We start from the raw sequence: 25,102 nt of genomic DNA on the forward strand, positions 1-25,102 counted from the left end.
CATAAATTAAAAAAGGCATAAAAAGAGGGAAATTTATGCATAAATTAAGTTCGGGCTTCAATTAGAGAATCTAGTTCGCGAAAACAGGTCTTGCTCCTGGGCAGTTGAGGTAGGGCTAAGGGGGTTCCCAGAGAGCCCAAAAAGGGGGTTCCAAGGGGCTTCAGGGGTGTTTTAAGGGGTTGTTTCGGGGGATTTGAGGAGCCTTTTAAGGGTGTTATGACAAGATTTTTTGGTGTTTTCATGGAATTACGGGGAATTCTGGGGTATTTCGAAAGTATTGAGTGGGTTTCAGGGGTGTTCCAAGGGGCTTTAGGGGCAATTCAAGGGATCTCAGGAGCCTTTAAAGGGCGTTGCAAGAGGTTTGAGGGGCGTTTTAAGGTTTTTCAGAGTCTGCTCTGAAACGTCCTGAAATGCCTCAAATATCCCCCTTAAACCCCCCGGGGACCCCATGTAACGCACCTGAGAGGCTTCGAAAACCCTGAGAACTCCTCCGCAACGCTTCTGTAACGCCTCTGAACCCAACCGAAGAGACTCTGAAACGTCCTGAAATGCCTCCAAAATCCGCTTTAGACCCCCTCGGACCCCATGTAACGCACCTCAGAAGCTCCGAACCCCTTGAAAACTCCTCCGTAACGCTTCCGTAACGTCTCTGAATCCCACCGAAGAGGCTCTGAAACGTCCTGAAATGCCTCCAAAATCCCCCTTAGACCCCCTCGGACCCCATGTAACGCACCTGAGGGGCTCCGAACCCCACGAAAACTCCTCGTAAAGCTTAAGTAACGCCTCAGAATTCCGCCGAAAATGCTCTGAAACGCCTTGAAATGCTACCAAAATCTACCTTAAACCCCCTTGGACCCCATGTAACGCACCTTAGAAGCTTTGAACACCCCGAAAACTCCTCCGTAACGCTTTCATAACGCCTCTTGATTCCGCAGAAAAAGCTCTGAAACGTCCTGAAATGCCTTCAAAATCCTCTTTGAACCCCCTCGGACCCCATGTAACGCACCTGAGGTGCTCCGAACCCCACGAAAACTCCTCGTAACGCTTAAGTAACGCCTCTGCATCCCGCCAAAAGTGCTCTGAAAGGTCTTGAAATGCCTCCAAAATCCCCCTTAAACCCCCTCGCACCCCATGTGACGCATCTGAGAAGCTCCGAACACCCCGAAGACTCCTCCGTAACGCTTCCGTAACGCCTCTGAAACCAGCCTAAAATGCTCTGAGACTTCCTGAAATGACTCCGAAACCCCCTTACGACCCACTCGGGCCCCATGTAACGCACATGAGACCTTCGGAAACACCCAAAAACGAGCCTGTAACCTTCCTTTGCTCTCCTCTGTAAACACCCCTTGGCCGCCGTTGCAATAGTTCCCATCATTATTAAATATTCTTATGCACAATATTGGTTCTGAGTAGCTTTCCCTCTTTTTAGGCAGGGCATTATAAAAGGAGCATAAATTAAATGTGCATAAAAATATATTATAATACCTTATATAAATTTAAGCATTATCTAAAAACAACTTTGAATTGCATTTTCTTAGCAAACAACAGTATGCGTTATTAAATTAATGGAAGAGCAGGAACTCCAAATTTCGAACAATGCTTCTTAATGGCCCACTGAACGAACTTGTCTAGCCTGAATACTAAACGAAGGGCACCGAAAGGAGCATTTTATAGCACTCGAAACTATTAAGTGTTGAGAAAGAGGCGTTTCCGGTTGGAGTGAAATATGATGGGCCACCATTAATCACCAGACACAGGCCAGTCCGGTGGCGAAATGTGGGCTGGAACCATTCTCTCCCGCACTATATCTAGGTGGTATGCACGGGGGCCTGTGTGTGTGTTGCTGCCAAAAGCAGCTGGCTGCAGAAACCACACAAATAACGGCGCACCGGAAAATGAACGCCTCATCTCGACGCGGAAGAGGACGTCGCCTTTAGGATTGGGCAGGCAACCAGAGGGAAAAAGCTCTCCAACGCCGCACTGCCCGCCCGGATGCAACGGTGAAAATTGCACTCTTGTCGTCCGTCGGTGCAATGAAAAACTGCTTCCAGCTTGTGCGAAACAGATGCACACTTACAGTCGCACTATATTTATCATAAATTTCAGGCGATACTTCAACCTAAACCTGCCGCCGGCTGATAGCAAGAGAAGAGGCTAATTTGGATCGGAAACTTTTGGCTAGGATTTATGGATCAAAGTTGGGAGATTCTTTGGGCGACGAAGCGTAAAGGAATGATGTGCCTTTTAAATGTGTTTCTTATGTCATGCTCAGTGAACTGGACCATTGAGCAACCAACTTAGCTTTGCAGAATACTTTTTAATTTGTTATTATTTCTTCAACGCTGAGATGAATTCTCCTTGAAAAAAGCAGATTTCTTCCGTTCAAATTGTCATAACGCACTTGATAATAACGTAGTGTCGGAGCCGTAACTGCCATGAACTAGTTAATAACAAGTGAGTCATATATATGCACCAACATTTCAAACGGGCGTAACTGCTACTTTTTCAACAAAAGTTTCTCCCAAAGATGTGGGACGTAATTCAATAATTCCACGCAAACCATCGCCACTATCGAAAAGAGCAGTAATTTCACTGTCTGTGAATTACAAAATACGATTCCCAACTTTGAAAGAAGCTAATGTATCGAAAAGCAGTTACGCTCTTTAGAGATGTTTCTGCCGAAGCAGAAGATAACGATATCAAAAAATCAAAATGAATTCAAAATTTTGAATAACCTCTATTTTACATTATTGAGACCAAACACCTCTGAGACCTCCCAAAACGCTCCCGAGATGCCCTAAAACGCCCCTGATGCAATACTGAGTCCTCTTGGTGACATGAAATCCCCTAAACACCCCTGAGACTCTCCGAAATCCTTTGAGACCCTCTCAAAATACCCTGAAACCTCCTGGGACCACTTCAACTACCCTGAGACCCCATAAAAATCATTGAAGCGCCTATGAAGTTCTCTGGAACCACTTTGAGATCCCCTGGAACGCTAATGAGACCCTCTGCGGTGATCCTTAGGCCTCCTGAAATGCCCTTTAGTTCTCTTGATACCCCCTGAAATGCCCATGAGTCCTCCGAAGTAACAATGAATGCTGAACAGTGGCTGAACACCATGACAGCTGAATATTGGTCAGAAGCATGGCTTGTTCAACCTCTATAATCAGCAATACTTAAATGGCTGAATATCAAGTGAATAGTATATGCTTCATCTGTGAAACCAGCTTTAAAGCATACACTAACATGCAGAATAGTACATCTGTAGTTCAACCTCTAATCGAATATTTTTTGACAGCTGACCCAAGCATGTTTTCGTGAAGTTCACATCGCTTCTTCAGCCTTAATACAGGCTTAGTTCAGCTTACGTTCATCACTATTCAAACACAATAATAAAGCTCTTGTTTTCGAGGATACGTGTACAATTGTGTACAAGAGGTACAATATTTTATTCAACTCCTAAACATTAAATTTTGGTGTTTTTATTCAACCTTTAGTTGATTTGAGGTTCTTTGAAAGGCTGTGCCTAATCAGTAATCATTTAAATTTATCAATTGTACAAAAATAAAAATAAAAACACTTCCATGAGCCTATTTTTACTATTCGCTGCTTCTTTTTACAAAAGAGATGTTCCGGAATGTGTAAATTAAGCTGTGGGAAAATTGGGAATCAAACTCGGGCTTTCTGATTCCCAAGTTCGATTCCCAATTTTCCCACAGCTTAATTTACACATTCCGGAACATCTCTTTTGTAAAAAGAAGCAGCGAATAGTAAAAATAGGCTCATGGAAGTGTTTTTATTTTTATTTTTGTACAATTGATAAATTTGATTGATTACTGATTAGGCACAGTCTTTCAAAGAACCTCAAATCAACTAAAGGTTGAATAAAAACACCAAAATTTGATTTTTAGGAGTTGAATAAAATATTGTACCTCTTGTGCTCAGCTTTTGTTCAAATGAAGGCTGAATTAAAATACTTTGAGAAACGTTTGTACTGCATCAAATTTTTACCTGGGCTCCTATTACTACTTGAAACCCACTGAAACGTCCACGAGATCCCCTGAAAGCCCCTTGGACCATCTGAGACTTCTGATACTATCATGAGATCCTCTGTTACTCCTCTGGAATGCCCTGGAACGCCCCTGAGTCCTCCTAAAATTTCTTGAAACCGCCTGAAACGCCCATGTGTGTGTATTCGATTTTATAGAGAGACTTTAACGTGTTGGTCAATCGTCCCTCACTGAAACGCTCATGAGACCCCCTGAAACGCCCCTGGGACCATCTGAGACCCCTCAACATGCCCCTGAGGCTCCCCTGGAACTATTCTGACAATCCCTGAAACGCCCCTGATACTTCCTAATATTCTCTGAAACCCCCAAGGAACCCCCTGGAAACGCCCCTGAGATCTTCTGGTACCTCTAGGGAACCCACTGGGAACCCCTTGGGAATCCTTGAAACATCCCTACAACCTTCCTTTGCATTCCCTTATATACGCGCAAAAGTAAGATGATCACAAATAGCAGATAACTTTCGGTAGCAGAAAAATGCAATGCATCTTCAATTTTTGTTCTCAATTTTAATACGTTGTTTTAAAATATTCTTTTTATTCGATTGGTGCTAAAATTTGGAAAATCGGTGGTTGTGAAAAAAAGGTTTGGCTATACATAGTATAAATCAAAGATGGCCGCCGAACTCAATATGGCTGACCCTACTTTTTATAACTGCAGAAAGTAGGTAAGTTTTTCCTCTTTTCGACAATGTTTTGCTTTGAGGATGTTTTTGAAAAAACGAGTTATAACAGTTTAAATGAGCCAACAATTGATTAAAATCAAAGGGGTTTGCAAAAACGGATGTGGCTCTACCCAAGTAACCACGGTACTGAAGCCTTATTGCATGCTGATATAAAACGATCGATCAAAAAACGATCAAATCTGACTATACATGTCAATGGTTGCTACTCCGTGATTGATCTGAGCTGGTGCCAATTTCACTGAGATCCAAATGAATAAGGGCTGGGACACTCCACTTATTCTCAAAGTGTAATTCTAGCAGCTCATACATTTTGGATCAATAACGGCGCCGGCCACGCCCTTATAGTCAGTTGGGAAGGGAAAGGAATGTTAGAGTGTGCTACCAAAGACCGAGATCACCTCTGCATCCCCACAAGCAGCACGGACTGGGGTATTTTGGTTAGACGGAAAGGATGGGAGATCTGAGAGTCACCGTTGGGTCGGTGATGCGATCCATGGATAGGGGGTTATTTATAGTGTTCGTAAGGTGATAGATTGTGTGGTAAATAAGGTGAATAGGCACAGCACGCTTTGGTTGCATAACTTGTAGGCGAGAATTTGATGTTTGTCCCATACTAATGAATATACATGAGTTGTATATGTAGAGAAGAGAGAGAGAGAGTGAGGAAGTGCATAGAAAGATACAAAGTAGGATGAAAAGGGACGGGCCAGGGATTGAACCCATGACCTTCTGCATACGAATCAGAAGCGATAGCCACTAGACCACCAAGCCCGTCTAGCTGAAGTCTTATTGCATGCTGATATATGGTGTATTAAGAGCAATCATTACTTTACATGCAAACTCAAGGTTGATTTAAAGTGGAAATGGGCAATTATAGAATCAAATTACGATTATACTGGTATCTTAAATCAGACGCATAATTGCCATTTCCACTCTAAATCAACCTTAAGTGTTTATGCAAAGTAATCATTGCTCTAAATACACCGTATATCTGCATGCAATAAGGCTTCAGTGCCGTGGTCACCTGGGTAATTAGGAGTGTCCATCAATTTGAGCAACTAAATGCTTTTTTGGAGAGGACTTTCAGAAAATCATCATTTAAAACATGTTTAACCCTTATGTGGCCGACAGGGTACCCGGGCTCCCAGCGCCCATTTAAAAAGCACGGTGTAGAAAAAAGCAAAAAGTTTGTCGGACACATAACGGTTTATAGACAAAGTGCAAATATTGGGCCGATCTCACCGAGAGTTACTCACTAGGAACTATGTTCATGCACCCTCAGCTCCATGCAACTATGTCCTGGCAAGTGGTAAGTTTAATGACTAAATTATCCCTGTAGCTTCCCGAAACCCCATAAAATACACCATTACTTCTGAGATATGCCTTGAGACCGCCTCAAAGCTTTCAAATCGCTCTAAAAATCATCTGGAACGCCCTGAAACATCAAGAAATCTATCATAATGCTTTGAGATGCCTTGAAACTCTTCTGAAACCGCCTGATTTGCCTTTAAACTCCACTTGAAGCTCTCCTTCGAATCCCCCAGTAATCTCTGAAGCACCATGAGGTCACATGAAACCCTCTAAAATCCTTTTGACACAATACTGAAACGCAGTCGTTTGACTAGTACATTGCATCCATCTACTGTGTACAGATTAAGATCTGTTCAACCACCGTGGCTCAATACATCGATTCCCGATGTGGCAAGCGACGATGACGAATGTAGAACAACGCACGGTGTCAACATTTTGATTATTATCGAACTTTCATGTACCTCGGATTTTTCTTCGAAAATGATTAGTTTTTGGGCTATATATTCATAATCGGACAACTAGAAAATATTTCATCGGCGAAAGTTTTTCCATACATTTTGTGTGGGACGTTTTTTGGGCTAAAATAGTAATTATTAATTTTTAGTATGGAAAATAGCCAAAAACTCAGCTAACTCAAATATTCCCCGATAGAATATTTTCAAATTTTGCATTTATACATTATAGCCGAAATTCTAACATTCTATGTAGAAAAATCCGAGGTACATGAAAGTTCGATAATAATCAAAATTTTGACACCGTGCAACGGTGAGTGGGCAGATTCTCCGTACGGTTATTTAGTGTCAGATAACCCTCGAAACTGTTAAATGTTATATATTTCTCGTTGAATAAAGGTTGTTGTTATAGAGTATTTTTCTTCTAAGTTTCTTCGGAATTACACTGCAGACCCCTGGAAGTATAATTTAAGCCCCAGGTATTCTCATGACACCTTATTAAACGCCATCAAACTCCTGCAAAATATCAAAGGTTTATTTTAAGCACTTGGAAATTCCCGTGAAACTTCCGAGGCCCTTTTGAAGCTACCTTAAGCCCACTGAAGTTCCCTAAAACTTATTGAAACACTTTGAAATGCCGTGAAAACCATCCGGAACCTATTTGAACTCCTTGAAGCTCTTCTGAAGTTTCCTAAAACGCCTTGAAACGCTTTGAAATATCTTGAGATCCATGTTAACAATACATCAACTCCCGAATGCCAGCTTAAAACCGAGAACCACCGGTCAATCTTTGAAACGCCTTGAAACCGCTCTACGAATTTTCCCCAGAGGTCCCTTTAAAAACCCTCCACCCACAGGTTCCATTCGGAAATCTTCACGTGATTTCTTCAGAAACTTTTAAAGGTTTTCCATTAAATAATCTTCCGTGGATCTTTCATCTAGGAATTCGTACAGAATTTTCCAAGGTTTCCACTAGAGAACAGGGCTGACAATCGTTGTTCTCGTCACAACTGCGTGAAGAAAAAATTAAATCATCTTCGTCCAATAGAACAACGTTGATGGTTAGAGGTTTCCGTTGCCGTCCAAAGGTTCCACGACGAAGCTCAGTCATAAATAGTCGATCACTTACGATGAAGGGTGCAGTGAACGCCACCAAGAAATAGCTTTTATTAGTGTTTTTGTGCATGTGATACTGTGGCACCTCGGTAAGAATAATGGATTAGAAGAGCGAAACGAAACGAAGGACGATTTATTTTTCCTTTCATCGCAAACCCTTCACGACTGCAGAAAGGTCATCAAATATGAAACGTGACGATCGGATGGCGTCGATCAGTTCTGCTGGAAAAACTTCCTTTAAATTCTAGCATGACTTACTTACCGATCAGACGAAGGCCTGAGTGTCCTCTGCTGTACGTAGGAGTCCTCTCTTCATTCTACTCGGCCCATGGCCGTGTATCTCCAGTTCCGCATTCTGCGAAGGGTCCGCAAATCCTCCTCCTCTGGATCAATCCATCTAGCTCGCTGCACACCACGTCTTCTTGAACCGGTCGGATGACTCTCGAGAATCATTTTAGTCGGGTTGCAATCCGACATCGTGATGACGCGATATGCCCATCGTAGCCTGCCGATTTTTGCGGTGTGGACGATGGTAGGTCTAGTAGGTTCTCTCAGTAACTGGTGCAGTTGGTGATACACTCGCCTTCTTCAAGTCCCGTCTTCCATCTGCACTCCGCCGTAGATGGTTCGCAGCACCTATCTATGCACGTAGAGTCCATAAATGACCGGTGTAATTCATAGCTGCCAAAGCTGGTCTCGATCGATTGTATCATACGCCGATTTGAAATCGATGAACAAGTGATGTGTGGGCACGTTGTATTCGCAGTATTTCTGCAGCACCTGGCGGATTGCGAACATCTGGTTCGTTGTAGCACGGTCACCCAATTTAGCCTGATTACCCCACGAACTGTCTTGCAATCGATGATAGACGGCGGCATAAAATTTGAGAGTATCTTGTAGGCAGCGCTCAGTAGTGAAATCGCGCGATAGAAGACTGAGTTCAGCCGGTTCCGCGCCTCTCTATAACGTACCTCATTCGCCCTCGTACGGTGTTGCAACATTCTTGCCCATGCTGCATTCTTCTCGTTTTTCAACTGTTCACATTCGCCGTCATGCCAGTCGTTTCTGTGATTTGGAGTCGCGAAGGAGTTAAAAGGTGCAAAACTGATTGCTGAATGTTTGTTAAGTAAGGATAAACTCTAGTGGAGGCTCGACTGTATCGTTTCAACTATCATTAAAAACGGCTACGCAGTCTCGGAATTAGCAAACGATGTTTGTTACTTGCCCAACGTTTCGACACGGGGTTAGTGTCTTCCCCCTGAAGAAGACACTAACCCCGTGTCGAAACGTTGGGCAAGTAACAAACATCGTTTGCTAATTTCGAGACTGCGTAGCCGTTTTTAATGATAGTAAGGATAAACATTTAAAACTGATCGCCTGTATTCTTTTAAATGTGAAACGAATTTATTTAATCTTGCTATTTTTGACACACCCGTTTATTACACTGAGAATGCCTTTGAATCCTTAGCAAATATACTTTGATTGTTGGAATATGTGCAGCTGATCTGGCAGTACAAGGGTGCAACTACGGGCATTTCATTGAGCTCAAGCGATGCGTTCGATGAAATAATTTATGCAATTCAGTATCATAATTTCTATTTTATATAACTCATTTTTGTATCATAATGGCCAACCTTTCCGAACTGGTTCATAATGCAACTGAAATGAGTTGCATAATGAAAAATAGTTGCATAATGTTCATAAAGCAACTCAAATGAGTTGTATAATGAAAAAATCATTGCATAAAATTGTGTATGGAACTCGTTGCAAAACTCGATTTTTTCAGCACTCTTAGTATTTATCCAACTCGGCAAGCCTCGTTGGATAAATGTACGACTAGTGCCGAAAAAATTAACTTTTTGCAACTCGTTACATAAATAACTATTATTTACCTTTAGAGTATAGACTATGTATAGAGATTACAGTTGATTATTGATTTATAAAAAATATCTTCTAATATTTGTTTATTCCTTTCTCCCATTTGCCCCACACAGTGCCCATGAAGTACGAAATCGGTGGCTACCGAAACAGCGTCGATCTGGACGCAGAGCAAACGGAAGCCCGGTACGACCAGGGTATGCTGTCGGACATCATGAACGACGAGCGGCCGCCGAGTGAGCTGCAGAAGGCCGAGAGCTGTGTGGCGGACAATTTCAAATACGACCACGGACAGAAGGTGAGTGAGTATAAATAGAGTGCTCGCAAATTGATTGGAATTGGTGCCAAAGGTGTGTCTATTGGAAGCGGTCAGTTCCAGCTGCTGTTTGGGGTATTTTTTGGACTTTGTCCAAAACGACACTGTGTTTTTTTTAGAAAGTGCAACCTTCCAATGATGATGCTGGTAAAATAACAGTTAGCTGTCACACCGTTGGTTATTGCACTTGGTTCTCAAAATAGCACAACGTTTTGAAAAAGTCCTACGATTTTTTTATACGCTTTCCCTGTTTTTATCATTGCAGATTCAGCGATATGATCCTTGCGAAATTTGTCTCTGTATAGACGGTGAAATATTCTGTTGGTGGAAGCAGTGTGGTAAGTATCTTAGTTTTTTTGTCTTTTCAATACCAAATTCTGGAAATTGCACGATAGCTACATTTCATTTTCATCATCATCGGAGAATTCTCATCAATGTCGAAGAATATGTTGCAAAAACTTCTGGAATCCTGTTTTCTGCGCGTTTGAAAAATGCGTACTCATCATTTGTCCCATTGAAATTGAATGAAAGAACCTAGTACCATTCAGATTCAAATCAATCACTCTTGTTTTTCTCATACCGGAACAGATGTCCCTGCACAACCCATGCTCGACGACGATGGCGACGACGACAGACCACTCGGTGCCATCGGTGACGTCCAACTGGCCACCACTTCATCGTCACAACTGACAACATACAACGCTTCATCTTCGACGACGACGACGACGACACCATCCGTCGACCCATCGAAACCTTCAGCCGGCGAGTTGACCAATGTTGCAACCGCTTCCCCGCAACCCGTAACTTCCGCCGCTGCCGCAGCAGCTCTGCCATATCCGGATCAACCGGACTCCAGCCAACAGCAGCAGCAGCAGCTGAACGTCCGAACAGTGCAGCATCCCCCTCAGTCACCCCCGGAGAACATCCCGCAGAACATTCTCTCGTTTCCACAGTCACCGCCCATTATGATGATGTATCGACCGGGACTCCTGGGAGGAAAAAATGCTTCCTCTTCGGGTGCAAGCACAACCTCCGAGCGGAACAAACACGGAGGACCGCTGAAAAAAGTCAAACCACTTCATCTCGCTGCTAATGGTGCTGGCGGTGGTGGTGGTAAAAAGTCCTACCGGAAGTCGAAGGGCGGCAAAGGCTACGTAATAAACTACGGACGCATTGAGGGTGGGCTGGAGGATGGGGGAGGCCGAACGCGGGTGCTTGCCGTCACGGAAAGGATACCGCAGCTCTCGGCGGACGGAATGAGAGTTTTGAATGATGGGGAGCGTGGTTTTGTGCCGGCGGTTGGTGGATTTGGGGCCGGGTGGCGGCACGATGACAAAAACGAGAGCGATGACGATGATGGTGACGACGATGAAGATGACGACGGGGATGAGGATGATGAAGATGATGACGAAAGTAATGAAGCCGTTGGTCAACGAAGCAATGTGAATGCCGGGGCGAATAGCGGTAAGTTGGAGTTAATTTCTTCGACATTTAAAAACCTCTTCTCATGATAGTTTTGAACGGCCATTGGTTCCATGTTTTGTATTTTTAGAATTCCATGCATTTTTTTTCAATTTAGGTCGGCTATATAACGAATTCATAACAGAAATGCATAAGGAATCATACACAAATGACGTAGCATTTTTTGGACGATTCTCAAGACCCCCTTCTCCTCGTAATAATATCATGGACTCTCCTTCCCCCCTAAAATGCTACGTAGACAGTGAAGACAAAGAAGACAGAGATCATAGAGAAGATAGAGAAGACAGAAAAGACAGAGAAGACAGAGAAGACAAAGAAGACAGAGAAGACAGAGAAGACAGAGAAGACAGAGAAGACAGAGAAGACAGAGAAGACAGAGAAGACAAAGAAGACAAAGAAGACAGAAGACAGAGAAGACAGAGAAGACAGAGAAGACAGAGAAGACAGAGAAGACAGAGAAGACAGAGAAGACAGATAAGACAGAGAAGACAGAGAAGACAGAGAAGACAGAGAAGACAGAGAAGACAGAGAAGAGAAAGAAGACAGAGAAGACAGAGAAGACAGAGAAGACAGAAAAGACAAAGAAAACAGAAGAGACAGAGAATGCAGAGAGAATAGAGAAAACAGAGAAGGTAAGGAGGACAGAGAAGACGATACGATTCCTCCAGAAGATTCTTCTGAGATTACTCCAGAAGTTATTTTATGCATTTATTCTTGAATTTCTTCTGGTATATATCCTGCAGTTCCTTTAATGATTATTCCAAGAATGTCTTCTGGAATTACTCCGGATATCTTTCCTGAAACTTTTCTGTATTACTTTAAGGGTTTTTTCTGGATGCTTTTCTGGTATTATTTTTCTAAAATTCCTTCTGAGAGACCTGCAGACGATCTGTCTGAAATTCCTCATGGAGCTCTATCTGGGATTTCAACTGACATTTCTTTCGGTATTGTTGGAATTGTTTCTGGGATTCCTGTAAGGTTTTACTTCTGCGTGTCTCTCTCCTTCTGGGATCCCTCAAGGAGTTTATTCAGGGAGATTCTTGTACACGTGGAGATCTGACTGGAATTCTTCAAGTAGTATCTTTTGGTTTTCTTCCTTATCTTGCTTCTGTTTTATTTTTGGGAATTTCATGTGAGATTTGTAGGCATATTTTTCAGGGATTTCTCCAAAATTTTTGTTCTGATATTTCTGCGATTCCTCCAGAAGATCCTTGATATCCCTCAAATATTTATTTTTGGGGTTCTCCTCGAAGTTGTTTTGGTATGCCTAGTAGCGTGCCTTCTGTTTAGGTTTCTCTTCAGAGATCCCTTATGAAGTTCCACCAGCAATCTTCTACGATCCCATGAGAAGTTTATTTTAAGATTCTTGAGGGATCACAGAACTCCTTGAGGAACATGAGAAACAAGTTCCATTTTCTTTTAACGATATTTCATGCCCAGGGTAGTTTATCTTGGAACCCACGCTTTACTTCTCTTCCGAAGGAAGAACTCAAACTTTTGTGAATTAGTCAGGACTGGTATTTGATCCCAGGTCCTCGGCGGGAAAGCCACGCATTGTAACCACCAGACTACACTAAATAAGTTCTTAAAGACATATTTTCCTGTACTTCCTGGAAAAAAACACTCAGCTGAACTCCAGTAGGAATAGTAGGAATAGAGAAATCATTTGTAATATTCGCAGATATATTTTTTGAACTTTGTAATTTTGTAAGTGACAACAATTTTTCAAGTTAAGGACAAAAACAATGGTTTTAAAGTTGGAAAACATTAGGAAATCCAAAACAGAAGTGCCAGAATAAATGCCTGAAATTCAAGCAAAGCCAAAGCAAGTCCAAGAAAGTACCGCTGGTAGAATTTCAAAAGGATCTCCAGGAGAAATCCCTGAAGGAATTCCTTGAAGAATCTCATAAAAAACTCTTTGCCTGAAACTTCTACCGGTACCAAAAATAATTAACCCTACGTCCATTCGGCCTTATGACCCTCGGTTGAATGACCTTATCTTTTATTATCTCTTTTATCTTTTCATAAAATATCCTCCATTCACGTAAAGAGGTTCCACTGCGCCAATTATTTCCTATATCTCACCATCCTTAATCCACGCCTTACCCATTCATCCACAGATGAAGGCTTCGGTGGCTACGGATTCGGCATGATCAAGGAACCGGAAGACGATAAACAGCAGCACTATATTATCACCTCGTCGGGGCACGTGGAAATGTTCGACGACAACAGCATGGAAGCAACGGAAAATGCCTTCGGTATGAATCGATTGCCCTCGGTGCAGCAGCAACTAGGCTCGACGAGTACGACCACCATTCCGCCGTTGGCCTTGGTTCTCGGTGGCACCCTGGACGACAGTCCAAATCAGTCTGCCACCAGTTCATCGGTCCGCCGGCAAGATAATGGCGGGTCGGATAGCAACCAGGGTGGACCGATTGCACCATTGATAGTAATGACCACCAACGTGACGCAACACTCCAATTATTCAGTGCGATTTTCGCCGGATGCTGCTGGAGGCAGTCCGCCATTGACACAGTATGCGCCACAGCTCCTTTCGCCATCGGCAGTTCAACAATCGGCCGGATCGGTTATTGATGTACTAAATTCGACGACAACGACGACGACGACGACGATGGTGGATGGCACTGACTATCTGGACGATAATCAGACGGAATTGATCTACCCGGCCATTCCCGGGTTGAGTAGCAGCAGCAGCAGCAGTAGCAGTAGCGGTAGTAGTGGTGGTAGCAGTAGCTACGCCAGTAGGCGGACAGGCGAGGGAGATGGTCAACAGGTGCACATGACAACGACGAGTACGACCACGAACAGTGCGACAGCGGAAACGAGGAAAACGCCGGAGCAACATTGCGTTGTGATGGGTAAGTTTAAATAATATTAAAGAGATTAAATTATAGGAAACTATGGGGATAGAGATCGAAATATAATAGACACATTCTTTGGGGGTAAACGTCGTAACGTCGCGTAAAAAAATGACAAAACTTAATGATTGTTCGAATGAGTGTAATCAGTTTCGTACCTTTTAATTCCGCCCTATTTTGCTTATCCTTTGACAGATACGCGTATTTCGACTACCACTTGTAATCTTCCTCAGTGTCAGTTATCCAAGTGGATTTTTCATGGTGCGTGTACTCAGTACACGACGCGACCGCTCCCGGGTTAGACATGCTGCTGAATAGAAAACAAAACTGAATTTGAGTCAACAAACAAATGTTGGCTCTGATCGCTTTGATTGTGCTTGTCTTCGACATCGTTGAGGGTAGAACGAAGAGCATGTGATATTGTTACTGTTGTTCTTTATCAGTGACTCCGAAGTCCATCAATCGTCTGAATCAATGAATCCATTCCATGAGAAATCTCTATAGGAATCCTAAGGGAAATCCTTGATATGATATGTAGAAAAATCCTGACAAAATCCCAGGATGCAATTACAGCAGAAATCGAGGTTCCTTGAGTGGATTTCTTGACGGCATGCTGGAAGGAATCGTTGGAATAATTAAAGAAAAAAATCTGTAGGAACCCTGGAATAATCCTGAGAAAACATTAAAAAGAATTCTGGAGGAACTGAGCGAAGATTTTCTAGCGGATTTCCTAAAGGGATCCTGGGAGGAATCCTGGAAATATCTTGGGAGGAATTTTGATGCGATTCAGCATTTGATTGCCTTGTTTTATGGATGCAAACCTAACAGCACAAACCCCACCCCCGTGTGCGCCATCACCGACGTTTTTTCTAGACCGACGCGGCCAGCTGAGTTTACCTGGTGCGCCGCTGTTCATATTATTCCACGCTGCCGAACAAAATTTCCCGTGCCGATGGAAAATCGATAAAAACCGCCTGCACTTTAATAAGCACCTTTACAAACCTGATGACAAGAATAGTGGTAATTTTTAGGCCGTTTGCAAATTTTTTATTGTAAATTTTAGGCGTATTTTTCTTGAGTTATTTTTGTAAATATTTTGCAATATTTTTGAGATTTTTTTAAATGATTTCTCACTGAAATGCTTCAATGATCAACGCTTTTTTTTTTCAAAACTGCTAAGCGAGTTGCTTTTGAAAACCTTAACGGATTATCAACAAAATTCTTGGTGGTATTCTCATGAGATCCACATCTGGAGCCAAACTTGCTAACATCAACGTATACAGCGTCAACAACGTCAGAATTGCCGTGAACAAGGTTCCACATCACTCTGGGGAGTCTCTCAATACCATCGTAGGAAACATATTTCATTTTCTAGGAGTTACCAATCTAACCCCTCACATCGTGAAATGTTTCCGTGTTCCTGTAAAGGCCTCCAAATGGTCCGACCGGACGTTCACGCCGACAATCATCATCGTGCTTGATAGTGCAGAAGCTAGTAATACCATTCTTCGAGTCTGCTACAAGAAGTACAAGGATGCAAAGCTTTGTGTAGAAAATTGCGCTTACTGTGCCCAAAATTTGTAAGTTGAGATATTTACTAAAGTTTTAAATGAAATAAGGCATAGGTAAATAATTTAATAGGTGGTTGCGTTGCCCCTTCGGAAAGTAGGAAGGAAAGCCAGGAAGGAGGAAAATCATACTCAAATTGTGAGTTTTGCATGAACTTTTCATAATTTTACCCATTCGAACTGTATGATTACTAACGCGAATAATTGTTTATTGAATTACAGTTTGATCTGCCAAAACGTAAAACGGCTGATTTTCAAAAACGGTTTGTTGATCCGAAATTCCGACCCGAACAAAATCAAAAATTTAAATCGGATTCTTCGGAATGGCTTCCTCACCCTCCAAGACCGAGCAATGTTTGTTCTGCTCGATGTCGGAGTCGATGTCTGAGGACGTAAACTGGGTCCAATGTGGGAAGTGTCAACACTGGGCACATTTTTCTTGCGCTGGTGTTGATCAAGGGGTTGTCAACAGTGATTGGCGGTGCCCACAGTGTCTCCCAAGTAGTGCGCAGCAGCTGAAAGTTCCGGATGCAGCGGCCAAGAAGCGGAGCAAGAAGTCCGGTCAAAGAAGCGATGGAGGGTCCGAACTGGGAGCTGGCTCTGATGTGGATCCGATTGAGAAGCAGTTGGAAGAGGAGCAACTCGCCAAGGAGAAGGCCTTTGCAAAGCAGATGGCGGCGCGGAAGAAGCTACTTGCCCGGCAGAAGGCATGGAAGGAAGAGCAGCAGAGGCAAGAACAGGAGATGCGTGAGCTGGAACTCCAGGTTCAACGCGAAATGGAGGAGCAGCAGTTGGAGCACGAACAGAAGTTACTGGACGCCCAACTGGCAGCAGAGCAAGAGTTTGTAAAGAAACGGGAAGCAATTCGGAGGCAGTTTGCGAGCAGCGTCAACCGAGTCAACGCGTTGAAAGGCCAAGAAAGCGTTGTTGGCGAAGCTTCGGAGGACCATCCGAAGAAGAGAGTGAAGGAGTGGCTGAAGGATCAGTCAGCGGCAGTCGACAAGCCGTCGACCGCGGATTTTCGGGGAGCGTACCCGAAAGGAGACGAACCATTTGGAACGGGATGCTCGAAGCAAGTTGGCAAGCCAAAGCCAATGTCGAAAGTGCCGGTGATCACGGAATTCAGCTCAAGTGAGGACAGCGACAGTGATGGCGACATCAGCAGCGACGAGTCGTTTAAAGACGTTCGTGCGGAGAGCAGCTGGCGTGGCAGTCTGCGGAGGAGCAGAGTTGTTGACGGGCCTGGGCCAAGAGTTGGCCGAATCTACGGAGAGCAGCTAGACGATCGAGCGGAAAGCAGCCGGCATAGCAGTCTGCGGATAAGCAGAGGTGCTGAAGGGCCAGGGCCAAGCGTTGGTCGGATCTCCAGGGAGCAACTAGCTGCTCGAAAAGCGGTGTCGCAACACCTTCCAAAGTTTCGGGGAGAAGCAGAAGTCTGGCCGCTGTTCATTAGCAGCTTCGAATATACGACGGCGGCGTGCGGATTTTCGAATCTGGAGAACCTGAAGCGGCTACAGGACTGCTTGCAAGGCGACGCACTGGAGGCTGTAAGAAGCAGGCTGGTTCTACCAGACTCAGTTCCGGACGTGATTGCAGATTTACGGAACTTGTTCGGAAAGCCGGAGAAGCTGCTGAAGACGCTGCTGAAGACGCTGCTGACGAAGGTGAGAAACGCTCCAGCGCCGAGAGCCGATCGGCTGGAAACCTTCATAAGTTTCGGCATCACCGTAAAGCAATTGTGTGATCATCTCGAGGCGGCACAGCTCAGCGACCACCTCAATAACCCGATGCTAGTGCAGGAGCTGGTCAACAAATTGCCGCCGAGCTACAAGCTGGATTGGGTCCGGTATAAGCGCGGCAGAGTGGACAGTCCGCTGAGGATGTTCACTCGATTCACAACCGACATCGTTTCCGACGTCTCCGAGGTGACGGAGTTCTCAACGCTGTCAGTGAATGAGCGAGCGCGGCCTGGGAGAGAGAATCCGAGGAAAAAGGAGTTTGTGCATGTGCACGAATCCGAGCGGAAGCAGAGCGAAGGTTCTCGTAACGAGATGGCCAGCCGGCCATGTTGGATATGCAAGCGAACGGATCATCTCATCCGTAACTGCGATGAGTTCAGGCGAATGAACGTCGCAGAGCGGCTACGCGAAGTCGAGAGGCAGAAACTTTGTGGAATCTGCCTGAACAAACACAGTGGAGGTCGGTGTTCGTCGAAGATCCGCTGCATGATGCGGAATTGCCAGGGGGGTCATCATCCTCTGTTCCACCGAGTGGAAGAATCAGTGCAGCTGCAAAAAGCGAAGTCGGACTGCACGGTTATCTTCCGAATGATGTCGGTGACGCTCCGGCAAGCGACAGTACGATACCGTCGCGTTTCTGGACGAAGGTTCGTCGGCGACGCTGGTGGATGATGCCGGCAAAGGACTTTCCCTCAGGTGTGCCTACGATCCTCATCGGACTGGATAATCTGCATCTGTTCGCGCCGCTGGAGTCACGGGTTGGAAAGCCGAATGAGCCGATCGCCGTTCGGTCGAAGATGGGCTGGACGATTTACGGTTCCGAAAAGCGGAGACCGATGGTGCAGACGTACCTGAATCTTCACTCCGTCGCACCAGTGAGCAATCAGGAGCTCCATGACATGATGCGGGAGCAATACGTGTTGGAAGAAGCGCCGAATACATCGTTCGCCGTACCAGAGCCATCGGAAGAGAAGCGGGCTCGACAGATATTCGAGTCGACGACGAAGCGAGTGGGCAATCGTTTTGAAACGGGTCTTCTGTGGCGAAGCGACGAAAGGCGATTTCCCGACAGTTACCCTATGGCCGACTGAAGGATGAAGGCACTTGATCGGAAGTTGGAGCGAAGCCCAGCGCTGAAGGAGAACGTGTGTCGGCAGATAGAGGAATACCAGTCGAAGGGATACGCTCACAAAGCAGCTGAGGTGGAGCTGGCGGAAACACCACAGGGAACTGCGTGGTATCTGCCGCTGAACGTCGCGACGTGGTGAACCCAAGGAAACCGGGCAAAGTCCGCTTGGTTTGGGACGCTGCTGCGTCGGTGAACGGGATCTCCTTGAATTCCGAGCTGCTTGAAGGTCCAGATATGTTGGTTCCGCTGCCACGAGTGATCTGCCATTTCCGAGAACGTCCGATCGCCTTCGGTGGTGACATCCAGGAAATGTACCACCAAATTCGCATCAGACCGGAGGACATGCAGGCGCAGCGGTTTCTCTTCAGGGCGAACAGTGACGAAGCTCCGCAGGTATACGTTATGGACGTAGCGACTTTCGGCTGAACGTGTTCACCCAGTTCGGCACAGTACGTGAAGAATCTGAACGCAGAGCAGTATTTGAAACAGTATCCGGAAGCGGCCGTAGCGATAGTCAAGCGTCACTACGTCGACGACTATTACGATAGCGTGGACACTGTGGAGGAAGCGATCCAGCGAGCTAGTGAGGTTAAATACGTTCACTCCCGCGGTGGCTTCCACATCAGGAACTGGGTTTCGAATTCAGATGCGGTCCTGGAGGAACTCGGTGAGCGAAGCAGGGAAACAGCAGTTCATTTCAGCCTGGACAAGAGCACGGAGTACGAACGGGTGCTGGGAATCGTATGGGATACGGTTGAAGACACTTTCTGCTTCGCCACCGTGTCGAAACCAGAGTATTCGACAGTCCTTCGAGGAGGAGTACGCCCGACCAAACGAGTCGTGCTCAGTATCGTGATGGCGCAATTCGACCCTATGGGATTCCTGGCGCCAGTAACAATACTAGGAAAGATGCTGATCCAAGATCTTTGGCGGACAGGCTGTCAGTGGGACGATGTGGTCGACGATGCGGCGTTCAACAAATGGAAACGGTGGACGAACATTTTGGCCGAGGTTCGAGCATTCAAGCTTCCACGGAGCTACTTCGGCAGTGCACGGTCGGAAGAGATCCGGGATGTGCAGCTGCATATATTTGCGGATGCGAGCGAGACAGCGCACATTGGAGTAAATCACATCAAAACCTGATCATAAGTGGAAAAACTCAAAATGAAGTAATTGGGTTTTCCGTTGTGTTTTTGCTAAGTGTAGTTATCGTGTAATCGTTTGACAGCTAAGCAGTGTCCAAATGTTTTGTTCACGCTTATCAGAAGAGGTTAAGTGAAGCTGAAGTTTAGCCGTTTTCTTTGATATAACTCACAGCGCGTGCTATTTTTGACAGCACAAAGTGAATGAAATTGAAAGTCAATCAATTCTACGATGCAGTTTGTTAAAGAAGGTTAATGATGTTATTCTGTTAATTTGAAACCCAAACAAATTGACGTTGAATTTACATACAGTATATGAAGATATTGAAAAAAATATTTGATGAAATCCTTTACCGTACATTCAAAATGAAATAAGTTGATTTTCCGGCTGTTTCTGGAAAATCTGCTTTGAGTGTATGATGAAACTATTGTTCCTCTTTCAAATGCAGAAAGAAAACCTTCCGGATGTTTCCGATTTCAAAAGTTGCAACACTTTGAAAAAATCGTGATAATTATATTATTATTTGATATTATTTGCCTTAAAACACTATTTGGCCCTCTGAACGTATTTTTGCTGAAAACTAGAACTCAACAGCTTTCAAGCAAAAAAAAAGAGATTTAAAATCGGTCAACTGGTTCAAAAGTTGTGATTTTTTGAAAAATTTTAGTTTCGAAAAATCTCGACTTTTACAATCATAAAATTGGTCACCCTAATGACGAAATAAAAAAATACGAAAACTATGAAATACCTTTCATTGCTAATTTGGGTTGCATTTGGGTTGCGAAAATGCGTCAAAATAATTTTGATCAGTTTTGATGTACTAGGTGCTCCACTGTGCAGCGTATGGATGCGTGGCGTATTTCCGAGCCATGGTACGAGGAGAGGTGATGTGTGCGCTAGTGACCAGTCGTGCCGTTGAAGCAGCTGTCGATTCCGCGACTGGAACTTCTGGCAGCGGTGCTTGCTGCACGGATGTCGCAGACGGTGCGTGAAAACCACAATTTCGTCATCACCAAGGTGGCGTTCTGGGTGGATGCAGAGGTCGTGCTTTCCTGGATTCGATCTGATCAGCGTCGGTATAAGCAGTTCGTCGGTTTCCGCATCGGAGAGATCCTGAGCCTGACGAGACTGGCAGACTGGCGATGGGTGTCCACGAAGCTGAACGTAGCTGATCAGCTGACAAAGTGGGGCAAGGATCCGGATACAAAACCAAGCAGCGCCAGCGCTTGGGTGAGAGGACAGCAATTTCTGTACGAGAGCGAGGAAGATTGGCTGAGGAAGAGTATGCCACCGGCGAACACGACGGAGGAGCTACGGGTGCACCTACTGCTGCATGATGTGAAGGTTCCTGCGGTGCTTGTGAACGCGAACCGATTTTCGAAGTGGACGATCCTGGTACGGACGATCGCGTGCGTGTTCCGGTTCGTGTCAAACTGCAGACGAAAGAAGGAAAGGCTGCCGACTGAAACGCTGCGAGCAACGAGTGGTCAGCTGAATGGTATCCGCAGGGGCGTCGGTTCGAAAGCCATTGAAGTAAGAGGAGTACGAGAAGGCGGAGCAGTGCCTGCTTAAAGTGGCGCAGTCGGAGAGCTTTATCGACGAGCTGAAAGTCTTGCTGAAGAACAAAAACCGACCGGTGGGTCAATGGATGAAGATCGAGAGGTCCAGTCCGCTGTAAAAGCTGACCCCAATGGTCAACGAGAATGGGCTGATACGAATAGAGGGACGAGTCGAAAGAGCGGAATTTCTGCCGTTCGATCTGCGATTTCCGGTGATTCTACCGGATAACCACCGGATTACGCAGCTGATCGTTCAGTATTACCACGAGCGGAGTGGGCACGGATACCGGCAGGCGGTGAAGAACGAATTGCGGCAGCTGTTCTACATTCTCCACGTCGATGCTGTAGTCCGGAAAGGTGTCAGGCCATTCGGCCGAAGGTCATTAGGCCGAATGGTCATTAGGCCGAATGGTCATTAGGCCGAATGGTCATTAGGCCGAATGGTCATCAGGCCGAATGGTCATTGGGTCTTCTTCTTGCCGTTACGTCCCCACTGAGACAAAGCCTGCTTCTCAGCTTATTAACTGAGAGCTTCCTCTGCAAATGACCATTTTGCATGTGTGTATCGTGTGACAGGCACGAAGATACTTTATTGATGCTGAATCTACTGATATTTTACCCATGAATTTTTCCTTCTTTTAAATATAGGCTGTTCTTTCTAGTATCATTGCTGAAATAGTTTTTGGCGCTGAAACTGCTGATATTCAATTCATAAATTTTTCCTTCTTTAAAACATAGGCTATTCTTTCTAGTTCCATTGTTAAACTAGTTTTTGTCAAAAATTGTTGGAAAAGGTAAAAACAACGGCTAACTTTCAATTCGTCCTGACTAGGGGCGGGACAGCTTTAATGATTATTAGCGATATTATGAGTATTAGGAAGTATTAATCCCGAGGGAAATTTTTGTTCAATCAAGTATGCCACGACAAAAGCCTTGACGTTTGTTGGTCGATCAGGGAAGAACATACAAACTGTAAACAAGAATTTGATGGACAGACAACTAAAGTGTAGCTTTTACATGCAGTTTTGTACAGCCGTCCAAATGTAAGAGGTCGTGACCACGAGCATTTCACAAAAGTGATTTCAAACACGGTTTATACAGTCGAATGAACTGGCGCTTCCTCGAGTTCTAAAGATTAGAAAAAATCAAGATTCGTGTTTCCTACCGACCCAATGAATCGCACGCTAGTGTATTTTATACAACTCCATCAAGCTCTCTCGTCATACTCCGCTAATGTAACAAATCAGCAGTGTGGTGCTAGCGGTGGACTGCTGGGAACTTCACGTTAGTTCTGAATGCATTTTAGAAAATAGCAATGAAACCGCTACAGATACCAGTTACTTTTATTAAGCTTTTCAATCAACAGTGATTATTCATTGCTTAATTCTAATATCAGATAGTGCAAATTCAAACCATCCTAGCATATTCCCTTTCTACCATTAAACGCGTTTATTTCTCCAAGTTGAAAACACTTGGTGGACCTCAGAATTTCTTGAATGTGAGTAAAATCTGAGACTGCCTCTGCTAACTCTGGAATAAGTTTATTTTATGTTACTAAAACAATAAAAATGGATGCAAAATTTTACCTAATGCACCATGCAGCGGGAGATTCTTTTTGTTGACAGATGGACGTTCTCTATTATTTCATGACATACTATGATGTAATCTCCTCAGTTTTTGGTGAAGATTACGAAACTAATATTTATTAGTGAGTATTAGAGCAGGTATTAGGAGCTGTCCCGCCCCTAGCGTCCTGATGACCATTCGGCCTAATGACCATTCGGCCTAATGACCATTCGGCCTAATGACCATTCGGCCTAATGACCTTCGGCCTAATGGCCTTCGGCCTAATGACCTTCGGCCTAATGACCCAGCATCGTCCGGAAAGTGGCGGCTTCCTGCGTGTGGTGCAAAGTGCATCGTTGTCGTCCGGAAACACCAAGGATGGCGGCGCTGCCAGTGCAGCGACTGACACCGAACCTACGGCCGTTCAGCTACGTTGGAGTCGACTACCTGGGGCCGTTTGACGTGACACTAGGACGCAGGACGGAGAAGAGGTGGATCGCGCTGTTCACCTGCATGGTAACACGCGCCGTGCATTTGGAGGTGGCGTTTGGACTAACGACCCAAGTAACCAAAAGTTCCGCTTCCCATGACAAAATGCACTTTCAAGTTCCGCGAAGTTCAGATAAAGTTCCAAATTGAACTTTCTGGCTGCTTAAGAGGCTAACGATTAGCCTTGCTGGAACTTCGGTCACAAGTTCCGGCAAGGCTCATTGTTAGCCTCTTAAGCAGCCAGAAAGTTCCATCCGGAACTTTATCTGAACTTCGCGGAACTTTAAAGCTGCTTAAGATGCTATGTCTGAACTTTGTCGGAACTTTCGAGTTCATAGAAGTTCAGTATCGTTGCATTGTGTTTCAATGAAGATTACATTTATTTCTTTTACAGAAAACAACTGTTTAAGCGTACACGAATAAAAGACAAATATGAGTTTATCAAATCCATGAATACTAGGCTTGAGCAAAAAAAAAATTGCCGCCCATCGGATTCGAACCGATAGTCGCTGCGTGAGAACCCTACGCTCTACCACAGTACTACAGCTGCGATTGAGTGGACAGCAGGTAAAGTCTGACTTGAATCGATTTTCTGTCGGCAGCTAGTTTTGCACATTTGTACAGTAGTGAAGTTAGCTTGACTTTGTCACGTGTTTGCAGCAGCGCAGCGGTAAGTCGGCAGGCCACCACGCAGGAGGATCTAGTTCAAATCTGCATAGCAGCGACATGTGTGAAAACATAATTATCAGAAGCAATTTCCAGACGTGAATCACAAACCCACCAACAGGGTGTGATTCTGGAAAACACATTTTTGTTTCTGTTTCTGCATGAATTTTGTCAAAGCTCTGTCAGAAGCTGCTTAGAAGGCTATCCAGCGTGCTTATGTGAACTTTCAAGTTCCAAAATTACTTAAAAATGAAGCTGCTTAGAAGGCTATCCAGCGTGCTTATGTGAACTTTCAAGTTCCAAAATTACTTAAAAATGAAGCTGCTTAGAAGGCTAATGAGCGACCTTGAACAAGCTGCTTAGCTTATAAAGTACCCTTTTATCTGAACTTTTGGTTACTTGGGGACGCAGTCTTGTTTGATGGCTATACACCGGTTCATCGGCCGCCGTGGTTGGCCGGTCGAGTTTTTCTCGGACAACGGGACGAATCTCCGAGGAGCCAGTAAGGAAGTAGTGGAGTCTGTGCAGGGCATCAGCGATGACTGTACAGATCAACTGACGAACGCGAGGACGAAATGGACGTTCAACCCCCCGGCCGCACCGCACATGGGTGGCGTTTGGGAGCGGTTGGTACGTTCTGTGAAGGAAGCGCTTACAGCGCTCGATGACGGAAGAAGGTTAACGGACGAGATTCTGCAGACGGCGATCGTTGAGGCGGAGGACATCATCAACTCCCGTCCGTTGACATACGTGTCGCAGGAGTCTGTAGAAGCAGAAGCACTCACTCCGAACCATTTTCTGAGGGGTGCATCTCCGAACCAGCCGTGCGTGACACTGCCACCTCCCCATCCGGCAAAGGCCCTTCGGGACGCGTTCCAGCGTTCACAGCAGTTGGCCAGCGTGATTTGGGAACGATGGATCAAGGAGTACGTGCCATCGTTGAACCAGAGGACGAAGTGGTTTGGCGAATCGAGGCCGTTGCGAGTTGGAGAGGTAGTGTACGTGGTCGAGGATGCCAACCGGAAGTGCTGGGTCCGTGGAGTAGTCGAAGAGG

The 25,102-nt window shown here is 45.0% G+C and overlaps 1 protein-coding gene across 3 annotated transcripts in view; it reads left to right on the plus strand.

Moving 5' to 3' along the window:
• LOC109420166 (uncharacterized) overlaps window positions 1–25,102 on the plus strand; it is a 422,805-nt gene that overhangs the window by 324,310 nt on the left and 73,393 nt on the right. For all 3 annotated transcript variants that reach the window (XM_062853749.1, XM_029869904.2, XM_029869905.2), the window contains exons 3-6: window positions 9,629–9,810; window positions 10,094–10,166; window positions 10,417–11,292; window positions 13,431–14,189. In XM_062853749.1, coding sequence (XP_062709733.1) covers window positions 9,629–9,810; window positions 10,094–10,166; window positions 10,417–11,292; window positions 13,431–14,189 — 1,890 coding nt within the window. The remainder of the gene's footprint in view (window positions 1–9,628; window positions 9,811–10,093; window positions 10,167–10,416; window positions 11,293–13,430; window positions 14,190–25,102) is intronic.

The sequence above is a fragment of the Aedes albopictus genome, chromosome 2, assembly GCF_035046485.1.
Source record: "Aedes albopictus strain Foshan chromosome 2, AalbF5, whole genome shotgun sequence".
In the NCBI taxonomy this organism is placed as follows: Eukaryota; Metazoa; Arthropoda; class Insecta; order Diptera; family Culicidae; genus Aedes; species Aedes albopictus.